The 12,136-nt window shown below is 31.6% G+C and overlaps 1 protein-coding gene across 2 annotated transcripts in view; it reads left to right on the top strand.

Moving 5' to 3' along the window:
* The first annotated feature begins 9,876 nt into the window (after positions 1-9,876).
* The window catches only part of LOC124534316 (BUB3-interacting and GLEBS motif-containing protein ZNF207), a 4,499-nt gene continuing 2,239 nt past the window's right edge, over positions 9,877-12,136 (top strand). The window contains exons 1-6 of one of the 2 annotated variants that reach the window (XM_047110084.1): positions 9,877-10,150; positions 10,283-10,409; positions 10,615-10,741; positions 10,938-11,005; positions 11,578-11,702; positions 11,922-12,008. In XM_047110084.1, coding sequence (XP_046966040.1) covers positions 10,110-10,150; positions 10,283-10,409; positions 10,615-10,741; positions 10,938-11,005; positions 11,578-11,702; positions 11,922-12,008 — 575 coding nt within the window. In that variant the 5' untranslated portion in view covers positions 9,877-10,109. Of the gene's footprint in view, positions 10,151-10,282; positions 10,410-10,614; positions 10,742-10,937; positions 11,006-11,577; positions 11,703-11,909; positions 12,009-12,136 lie in introns of both variants that reach the window. The other variant, XM_047110083.1, reaches the window with a different exon arrangement.

Below are 12,136 nucleotides of genomic sequence, written 5' to 3'. Positions count from 1 at the left end.
TATTTATATGCCCTTTAACAATATGTTTACAACCTCTGTTTCGAAACTGGTCTAGCATAAGTACTTATAAAGTTGCAACAAACTGCTAATGACAAACTCATTAAAATGATACTTGTGATTTAAAAGATAGCAGCATACCGATTAGAACGTTAGTCATACGGACAAGCGGACGAAAGTTTTTACTTGCAGCATAAAGCTTATTTGGCTGTTGGCTATGCACCTTCAACGAACGTGTTAGATTACCATCGTATCTGATTATACGATTGAGGAAAAGAGATCTTACTTATGTCTCTTTGATAATCTGTGGTAAAAATAATTTTGTTTCGAAATGTCAAATATATATCCGTCCTTTATTTTTAGAGATATATCTTGGCTTAAGTTGACGCCAAAGTATATGGACTCAAGACTATTACTAAACTCAATATATAATAAATGTAAACCATTGCGTTCGTGGGCGAAAACTTTCTACGAATTGCCCTTCATCTTTTGTATAACTTTAATGTATATTGGGTAAGAAGTTTTTCGATTAAGTTGTAACTAGAGTTTATGTCTACTCCATGGCGTTATATCACGACATATATTAGAGATTATTAAGAATACAAGACAAACTTAGACAAAAGAAAATTAAACTACTGGTAATATATAAGTATCATCTATACTAAGCACTTTATTTAGCACGGTGTTATAAATTCAGCCTCAAATAAAATTAATGTAATGTATTTTTCGAACAGAACGGCGACAACGTTAATTTCTTAACACTTATAAGCTGAATAACAATTTTACACAACAAATTTAATTGTTGTTAGGTAAAGGTAACAACAAAATTAAAACTGATACACATCGAATTAGAAATAGCTTTCAGTCTGACGTTTTTATATCTGCATGGCCTATTCAAAGTTCAATACCTTATCGTGAAGTGTTTGTTTAACATTTCTATGTACATAATATAATATATATTAACTACGATTGTTGTAAAGATAACTTATCAAGCAATCCACAATTGCCTAGTAAACGATAGAAAGCAATAGAAATTAAAGAACTCGTTATCAATTGGGTCTTAATTATATGTGATTGTTTTATTATTATTATCCTTTAGCTTCTTTAATTTACTACCTATTGTGTTGATAAAGTTTACTGTCTTCTTTTGAAATTTAAAAGGAACTATTATTATATATATATAATTTTATGTTTCTTTAATTTTACACTGTAACATGATAACCGTTATAGGAGCCTCCTTAAATAAAGAATATACTTTGATTTTTATTTTCATATCCCTCAAAAAAAGAAACAGGAGATTTTATTAACTTGATATGGGAAAATGAAAAAACAATTTTTGTAACATGTCCTGGCAAACGAATAATAGGAATATTACATGATAATATACCCATAGTCATTGGCCAAAGGTTACATCAACAATGCAACCAAACTTAAACTAAGATGTTATGTCTCTTAATAATGGCTATAGTTATTAGTTACACTTGCTCACACACCTGTAAAACTGCAAAAAAATGGCACTAATTAATTATTTATTGTTGTTGATTGTTCTTAGAGTATATGAAGAGAGCAGTGTTTTTCATTAATGCTGTAAAAACGACGGAATTTGATGCTCTGTACTCATTATTGATCATTATTATCATTCTTTACCCAATTTATTTTTTTCCCTTTTTCATTTTTTATTGTGTTTTTTTTTAGATTAAATTACTACTTCATGTATGAGTAAATATTATTTTTGTTTTTTTTTTTTTTTTTTTAATTTTGGCGTGACTTAAATAAACATTTATTTCTTTCACCTGAACTACATTTCATTTATTGATGAATGGGCTATACACAGCTATACGCAGACCACTGTGACCAAAATCAGACGTAACCTAATTTTTTTGTAGTTAATATTAGTAACAATAGAATACTTTTAATGTTGAAATTGTACTTACATGATATTTTCTTAACACAATTGCCACTCTGAGAATGTTCTTCACAAATTAACATAGCATGCACAAATTTCACAATGACCACGTTTCACTGACAAGTATTAACAAAATCCAAGGAATAAAAAGACATATTAATTATTGGTGAAAAAACTTATGCCGCTTTGTTTACCGATGTGTTGCAAAAAAAAATTAAAACACAACAATAACTAAGTAATAACAGTACCTTTTTGTTTTGACAATTTAGCGCAACATGAATTGTCATAAAAGTATATGTTCCTCAAAAGAGGTTTTGTTAAAAAATATGACACTGATATTAAGAATATATATGAATAATAATTATTTAATATACAACATTTTACTAACAGATAAATAAGTCTTAGTAACAGCTGTGGTGTTGGCGGGTAAGGCGTATTTAGGATTATAGGTTATAATACTACCAACTTGGACGACTTCATTCATCATCACTGCAGACCAATAAAAATAGCCACGAAGTAGACTAAAAAACAGGCAGGTTACATGACGGAAGCTTGCGAAAATTATCCCGTACCGCCCGCTGAAGAAGCGTAGAAGGGTACCGCTGGTATTTTATGGATATTTCAACGCCATGGGCACTGGTGAGTTTCACATAATACACACCCACACCGCCCCCCTCTCTTCCATGTGATAAAAGTTAAAAACAGGAACGTCTGAATTATCGCCCTGTAGAGAGATAAATAAAAAATACATAAATGAGAATACTTACAATTTATGTAAGCATATTACTTCAGTAGGAAAATCGATATATTATATCATAATAATATATATACAAGTAGGTACTAAGAGTTTGTAGATTGTCACAGATATGAATGTTAAAAATTTTGGATTTTCCAAACGGCTCATCCGAACATACTTTTATTTTTTATCTGAAGTGAAACAAACGTTAATTCAGTATTCTATTTTCATTTTAAAAGAATTATATATTCTTTCTTTTAAAACATATATGTTTAGTAGTAATATAAACTGGTCATAAATTTTTTTACAAAAAAAACACGAGTTAATTTTTATTTATTTATTTAAAAACATACACTAATGTTATACATATTTCACACTAAATAAAAAAAGGTTAAGAAAATAATTTTATTAATAAAGTTTCTTTAACGCTGGTTTAAGTATATCAGGTGTTATAGTTTTTTTATTTTTATTATTGTACACAATGTTGTTGTTTTCTTTGTATATATTCCATCGTAGTATATTTCAACGACGAGGAGACTAAAGATACATCAACAACTAAAACCATGACTTGGAAACATATTGGGGTTCCTGTTTTTGGCAAGTACTTATCGAAACTTGCACAGAATGATCAAAGTAGATATATTTATTTATTTATTTGGGATACAAAAAATATGATTACACATAATATACAAGAATAAAAATAATAAGTTTCAACTTGAAATAACTACGTCTATCTATACAAATATATAAGTCAATATAAATAGTGTTTTTTTATTACTATTGATGGCAACGGACGGGAAGCTTCTGATGGAAAGTGATGTGATCTGAAGTATCGAGAAATAAATAAACGAAACTCCTGTCTAACTTTTCAATTCGGAAAACCGAGATCGAAAATGGCTTAAAGTATTGCGCAAATGTTGATTTCCGGATATTAAGGTGATGTTAATGGATTAGTGTGCTGAAGTGGCAGTGGGCTGGCCATATTTGTCTCAGAACAGATAACCGTTCGTCCTCGGGCACGATTGAGTGACGATTTAAGCAAGACGGCTGACAGGAGCTGGATGCGAGTAGTCGAATAAAGACCACAGTGGCGTGCATTTGATGAGGCCTTTGTCCAGCAGTGGACAAATATCGGCTACTGATAATGATGAAAATTTTAAAAAAAAAGTCAGACACTCTTATTATCATAATGAAATAAAACTTTTTACACATCAAACGATATTATATTTCCGCTTTCATTTGATTTGGAAAATAGTGTGCAAGTATATAATACATTATATATTTGTAGAATAATTGATGTGATCGGTGTTATCTTCCAATAAGAATCTGTACAAAGTCTCACTAAAGAATATAATTTCAAATAGCATGTTCAATTAAGAATTCTTAATTAGTATGTTTTATTTACAAACGCTAAAGCCATTGTTTTTTAACTAGCCATGTTTTGTCGTCGCAGTACTCGCGTTACTGTGTCATGATTAAATCTCAAAACAAATTGGTTTACATTAAAAATTATAAACATTCCACTCATTATTTTTACTGAACATCCTGCGTTGTAACCTTTATACGAGAAGCTTGTTGTCGCCTGCTGATTCGTTTGCTTGTTATGGGTTGATCGTCAGGTGTTAGGTTTAAAAGTATATGTCCTTACTCAAGGTTTAAGCCGCTTGCTTAATAGAAAATCTTATCAAATTCGGATCAGTTGTTTGCCTTTAAAATAACTGCAAACAGACATAGGTACATACAGATATACTTTCACCTTCATAATTAGTATATATCATTTACTCATTAGCAAATCTCATGTTTCAGACTATATTATATTTTAAAACCAAGGAAAATGTAAATTTGAAATGAGTAGGTATTTTTATATTAGTATGGAAAATATATAGGATTCACTGTCACTATAAAATATTGAAATCTATACTGTTATATATTTTTAATTTCCTACATAAAATTTCCCATACCTACCTATCCAAAACGTAATAGAAACTATTTAATTATAGAATATCGAATAAGCTATTTCCCAATTATTATAAAGCTGTCACAAACATCAAAATACCAATTCAAAGGGATTTGTTGGACTTTACTTGAACTCTTTTTAATTTGGTAAATATTTAAGAATAAGCTATTTCCCAATTGTTATAAAGCTGTCACCTGCATCAAAAAACCAATTCAAAGGGATTTCTTGGACCTTACTTGAACTCTTTTTAATTTGGTAAATATTTAAATATAAGCTATTTCCCAATTATTATAAAGCTGTCACCTGCATCAAAAAACTAATTCAAAGGGATTTGTTGGACCTTACTTGTAGTCTTTTAATTTGGTAAATATTTATAAGTTTTCATAAATGCCAATAAAGTACTTCATGTCGTATACACTCAAAGAACCAGCCTGCTCATATTCACAAATAGGATTTACTTCACACTACAAAAGCGAGTGGTACAAACGATAAAACTAATCCTTAAAGACATGACAACTATGATTATGACGTGCATTAACCGACCAATGAGAGCGCTCGATTTCAGCACGCCTCCGACTCATGAGCTTCAGGCTTGCGATCCATGCGCGGTGCATGTCGCTCACAGACTTGTCAATTGTGATAAAACGATAAGAGATCTCGCTAAGACGAGCAAATACGCCGCTTAATCCCTTAGCCGCGCCTCCCGTGAAAACATTTGCATAGTTACTCTACAAATATTTTAATAATTATTATATTATAATATAATTGTATAATAAGTGTTAATAATTGGAAAATAAAATCAAAGTACACGTACATATAACGCCGCATACATTTAATAATAAAAATTAATTATACACGAACACGGGACCATCTCAACCCTCATATATTAAATTGCTGAAAATACTAATTCTTTTCTCCGTCTGGCTGATAAGAACATAATGACAGATCCGTATAAAATACTATTAGTTTTCCAATTAGTAAAGCGTTTTATTAAACCGTCTTACAAAGCTTGTTATTAATGAAAATGTATGTTAGTATATGTTTTTATTCCAGATGCCAAAAGAAATTCAGAAAAAATTTCAGCACCTACCTAAAAAATCAACCATTTATAGAGCTCTAAGCAATAAATGACTTCATCATCAGCATTCGTTTGCCGAATCCAACGAATCTGATAGAATTTAGTGTTGCTGGTTCTATCTTGACTTGAAAACTCACTTCTTTCATGGCCTTCGAAAATTTCGTATTTCTTTTGTTTCAGTTCCCAATTTCCTCTGCTTCACACTCGTTGCACTACAAAATAAATGGCGTAAATGGAAAAACCTAAATTAATAATTATAACAATCTTGAAAATTCTCAAAATGTTGGCTATAACACTATAGGAATTTTCAATGACAATCTAAGGTAATTATAGAAAATTGACTATTGCCCTCGTGTAGACACACAGCTTAAGATTATTAAAATTCAAAATATGACAGTCAAGAGTACTTGCGTCAAGTGATGAGATAGCGGGAAGATGATATTTGCGAAAAGATAATAAGTTTTATCTAATCAAAAGAAAATCAATATTCACGCATTGAATAACTGAATACTTTAATACGGTGTTCGCTACATGATACTTGGAAAATGTTAAGCTGCTTTCCACTTGTTCCTGTGACCAGCGTGTAAGATGCCTGTCCCATCGAACATTTATTTATATCCTTTCTGAACCTCTTGCACAGCACACTGGTCTCCGTTAAGATCAGCTGTCTTTAGCGAATAGAAGGGAGGGTAGAAAGAATTGTGATAATTATATGTAACTATAACAACAAATACAACCTGTAAACTTCCCACAGCTGGGAAGCTCTTCTCTTTTTGAGGAGAAGGTTTGGAATATACTTATTTCTGCACGCTGTTCCAATGCAGTTTGGTAGAATACACATGTGGCAAGATTTCTATAAAATTAGGCGCATGCAGGTTTCTTCACTATGTTTTCCTTCACCAACTAGATGAATTATAAACACAAATTAAGCACATGAGTATTCAGCGGTGCTTGCCTGGGTTTGACCCTCAATTTCGGTTAAGATGCACGCGTTCTAACCTCTGGACCACCTCGGCTCTGCGTAGTAAGAAATAAAAGGGTCTGGCTACTAAGTAATAATAACAGTGCACCATTATATATTGCCATATATTTTATATCTTAATCCTTTCGTCTCATAATAAACCACATTATAAAATTATTAAATGCTGACATTCAGGTCACTTTTCTTAGGTAACAATAATTCGTATTATTTACATTTATCTTTCAATCAAACACAATCGTTACTTTTACCTGTAATGGCAAAATTATTTTCATATAAAAATAAAACGGATTTTAGTATAAGTACGCCACAATTTAAGCATTTTTTTAATGTGTTGCATCGATAAATTTGAAAAAAAGCAATCGTCAATTTGCCGAATGTAAGGTCTTAAAACATTACAAACTATTACGTTTCCGTAAAGATCATTTTCACATAAAAAAATAATAAAGATTTCTTGGAAAATGTAAAGCTGCTGATGAACTTGTTCTTACAGGAACATCCAGGATGTAAGATGCACGTGACTTCATGCGCGTTCGAATTTAACAACATAGCTATTGTTATAATCTAAATTACTCCTTATAACCTCAGTTTTCTGCCAGTGGAAATCCCGTCAAAATTCGTCCCGCCTTTCCAGAGAGGAGCCAGAACATACAGACAGACAGATTTTTCATATTCAGAATACTATAGATTTTGCGGTGATTTTAATGTTACAATCATACTCGAATTAATAAAAAATACATATAATTATATGTATATAGATAGATTGATAATTTTGAAGACGAATTTTGCTAATGCTACATCTAAGTTGTGTCGTACTATAACGTTTTATGTACAAGAGTAAAATATTTACACGTCACGTGAAATTGTTTTAGTACTTAATAATGAAGATTTAAAAAATGCAGATGTAGTACTTATAGCAAAGTAGTAAGATGGATTTCTGCTTATTATTATTTATACATTCCACTGGCTTGTAAGATATATCCTTCTATAAATTAGCTGAGAATATGGGATACATTATATAGAAGCTCGTGCCTGTGTCAATTGTATGAATAGATAAGTACTACATATTAATTTAAATAACATCATCGGTACCTACGTACTAGTGTAGGTATTTGTGTTTATCTTGACGTATTCTTCTCAAGGACCGACTTCACGTTCAAGTATCACTTTGCGTTATTTATTTAAATTTGGTAGACTACACAGATTTTTTTTTGCCATGAGTAATGTGCAAACGCTAAATGTGCTAATAACACGATGTTATGGAGTGTAGAGGTAAAAAGATCTATCTCCTGCATGGAAAAGGGTCCATGAAAATGCGTTAAATAAGGGTGGCACTTCACAGTCACCCTCCTGGCATGAATTGTGCCGATAGAGGAGCATCATAAACTCAACCCTGTCGCAGTACGCCATGTGCCCAGAAGCATTCTATGGAGGCGATAGTCCCCGCTGACTATATCTCGCTGTCGAGCGAATCAACCCCATATTGGATACAATACAAAAGGTGTTGTATCGTCATGACCTATTTCTGCAAAAGTGTCATGTCGGATAAAGAGGTCACCAAGCGGGTGGCGAGTGCCTCCGCTAACCCATTGCGCAATGCGCACATTCTCCCGCCGCTGTAAGTGTCGCCTAAACATCGCCATAGTTTGACTAGGTTGGTTTTCTATACTTCCAGGAATGCAGACTCACATAGGAGGCCGAAAGGTCAATTGGCCACGTAAAGTTATATCTGTCGGATAAATTATGATAACAGACATTTCAATTAATGTTTGAAGGACAATCGATCTTTTAAAGAAATTGTAAAAAAACCTCTTAAACTTGAATGAAGGATAAAAACCCATTACATATTTCAACTGTTTTGTACAACAATTTAATTCTCACGTAATTGGAATAAAATTACAGCAACATGTTGCATGACACTATGCAATCATATCGATATTGTCAAAGAAAACGTGTTTAATCATCTCGAATTGACAATTAGCTAGACCGATCATGTCGTATGAAAATAAACCTATTGTAGTTGAAGTGAAAATGGTGGACGATTGTGTAAACGAAGAAAAAATATCTATTTAATGGTAATTTATAAGATAAAATATCCTCATGTCCTGAATTATATCAGTTGTAGTATCTACAATAATGACATCTTCTGTACGTCCCAACCCTAGCAAAGATTAGATTTCGTTAAACTTTAGTTTTTAGATTAGTGATAAAATATAAAAGCAGTCATCGCCATTGTGTCATTAATGAGATAATGAAAATAACTTAGCCAAAGTAGTTTAAACCCATCAATGGCTTGTATTAATAAAACAATAATTTTATTATTTTTATTACGTATTGCGCGTGATAAATGCCAAATTACGACAACGCCATACTTCTGTACGTTCAATGTATTATACTTTCAGAAGTCACGCACCCTGGTTTTTTTTCAGGCTTATTAGTTTATTGTGCATTTGCCAGAATCTTAGTCATTGAAATTAAACATTCACTAAATCGATTTAATAAATTTTAGGTACATAAAATTTCTTTATATTTTTAAACTTGATGATGTTAACAGGCACTGTAAATTAACAGTAAAGATAAATTAAACATACTCAACATACATTGCCCATCTTTGACATTCCTGGTTATCAATTTAGTTTCGCTATGAAAGAATTAAATCTAGCCATCTCTTTTATTTTCATTATAACTATCTCTCACTTATAATTTATATATCTATTTTCCATATGGTGATGATAAAGATCTTTAAAGTTACTTTACCGTTCCTTTAGACGGTATCGGCTTGATTGATTAATCATTTGGCAGTACGTGAATGATCTATATCTTGCGATTTTCAAATGAGTGCGTGGAAACCGCTTTTTTGACAAATGTAAACTTCTTTCGAGGTTCAAGGATAAAATCTACCAAAAATATTGTTTGATGACTATAAATACTAAAATTATTAGAAATACTCAAAAAAAATTAACTATGTTTCGTTATTATTTTGTTATTTAGTCAGAATAATTTTAACCATAAAGTATACTTTATTTTATATAATGTATAAGAATTTTTAGACTGTTACACTAACATTCTTAGCTTTAATAACATTTAAAAAATATAAAGTATACTCTATGATAAGAATTTCTATAACCAATCAGATTTTATGTCAAATTCTTAAACGTATCACGATTGGTTAATGTATAAAAATCTATTCGCTTAAAAACAATATGGCGTGGCAAAAAGTCAATTTCGTTTTGACAGTGACAGTTTGTGAGTGGAGGTCTTGAGAGTGGTGTCGATGTTGTTTCGATCTCTGCTATTATTTCGTTGGCCGCCATTTTGCATTGCTTAAACGTTTTGCGTCGCTACATATTTTTTAAATATAAAAACTTAAATAGAAATAAACTGTGATAACTAGTTAGTTAAGTGTAGTTTAGTTTTATCTATAGACTCCTTATAAGTGTAATCTTAAGTTAAACAATGGGTAGGAAAAAGAAGAAGGCATCAAAACCATGGTGCTGGTATCCTTTTTTACTTCATGAATGTATTACAACATTATTATTCGTGAGACCTTCGGAAAATCTAACTGACCTACTTTTTTTGTTATGGATGTGGTCGTTTATTTTTGATTATTTTCTTAGCACAGTATTCAGGTATTGCAATAGGGAATTCGACGATGAGAAGATTCTGATTCAGCATCAAAAGGCAAAGCATTTTAAATGTCACATATGTCACAAGAAATTGTACACGGGACCCGGACTGTCAATACACTGCATGCAGGTACGTCCGCCCTATATTCTTGGCATACGCCCCGCCCGCCCACGCCTTCACTCTGCAGTATTTTTTAACCGTCTGCTTATAGGTTGAGATATTTTGGCACGTCTCACGCGCCATATTGCTCTTTCAATAGTACAACGTAAATATCCAACCCTATTTTTTCACAGAAATTTTACAATTATTAACGTTATCGACATAACTGTTTCAGGTTCACAAAGAAGCCATAGATAAAGTTCCAAATTCATTACCAAATAGGTCAAATATAGAAGTAGAAATATATGGAATGGAAGGTATTCCGCCTGAAGATGTGAAGGAGCATGAGAAACAAAAGACAGGTATAAAAACATTTTTATGGGCTTTGGCTGTTTTTGGATCATAAAGTATGTACAAATCATGTTTTTTTTCTTGAATTACTTATGCTTGGGACACTGTAGCCATAGATGTAAATTGATGTGTAGCATTAGTGTTCCAAAAAGGTAGGTTGTTGAAAGTGAATTCCTGTGCATATTTTACCCAAAGTCAATCCTTTAGGTGGGGGGAAAGGTTCTGACAGTGAAGATGATGAACCTGCGGCAAAGAAAAAAGCAACTCCCGCACTGGTAAGAGTTAATAATACATTCACTATTATCAACTACACAGAGTAATAAGTTAATTGGATTACAGGGTAAAGTGAAACCAGTAAGTAGCTGCATTGAGTTTATATTACTACTTATATTTACAACTCTATTTTGTAAGGACTAACAATGAGATTTCATTGTACGCGTTTCTTCAGAACAGTACTGAAATAGATTATTTACCCACTATATTTAGTTTATTTAGTTAAAGCAACGTCAGGTTTGGTGTTGATGGAATATCAAAGAGTTCAGATAACTGTAAGTTCAATCTCTATTTGAATTTTAGTAACTAAGCTATGCTGATGATACTTGTATTAAACTTTTGAAATAACAGTTTTAATTGTATAATTTCTTTTATAGAGCTAAACTGAAAAGTATTTTACAATTCAAAAAAGTTTTTAAGGTTAACAGCTTTTATGCATTTCAGTCCATCTTTTTATCATATTAGACGAAATATAAATACAATCTTTGAAAACAATGAAAAAGGTCCATAGTTCACCCTATTTTAGTTTTTTGTATTTTGTCATTTATATTTATCGGACATTATTTTACAACAGCTGGGTCCCGGGCCATCATCGGTGACGCAAGGTATCCTGCCTACGCCCATGGGCCACGTTCCGCCTGGGATGTATCACCCGCACATGCAAATGAATATGATGCCACACTTTATGCAGGCACCTAGGTAAGTTTCACGCCAAGCATTTATTATTGTTTTTCAATTCTATTGATTTCAAATTATTCAGTCCATAATTTTCTTTTTTAGTTTAAAATTTAATTTCTTTTGACATACTTAAAGCTCATGAGGACTATATGTTTCAGATTTCAATAATATATGTGCATATAATATTTCCAAACCATATTTTCAATTAGGCAATAATTTTAAGGTTAGTTTCTTTCACAGAATGATGATGCCTGGCATGAGACCTCTATTCCCTGCTGTGAGTGTTCCAGTTTCAACACCAAGCAAACCCACTTTCCCTGCATACAGGTAAATTAATTTTATTTATTATAAATTAAATCAACAAAAGTAACTTAAATATGAATTGAATTATTTTAATATAAAATGAATTTTATACACTTTATTATTCTTGAAATAAAATAAAATTATTAAATTTT

Source organism: Vanessa cardui, chromosome 12, assembly GCF_905220365.1.
Source record: "Vanessa cardui chromosome 12, ilVanCard2.1, whole genome shotgun sequence".
Taxonomy (NCBI): Eukaryota; Metazoa; Arthropoda; class Insecta; order Lepidoptera; family Nymphalidae; genus Vanessa; species Vanessa cardui.
Note: the sequence above shows the minus strand (reverse complement) of the source record. Positions and strands in the feature narration are given on the sequence as shown.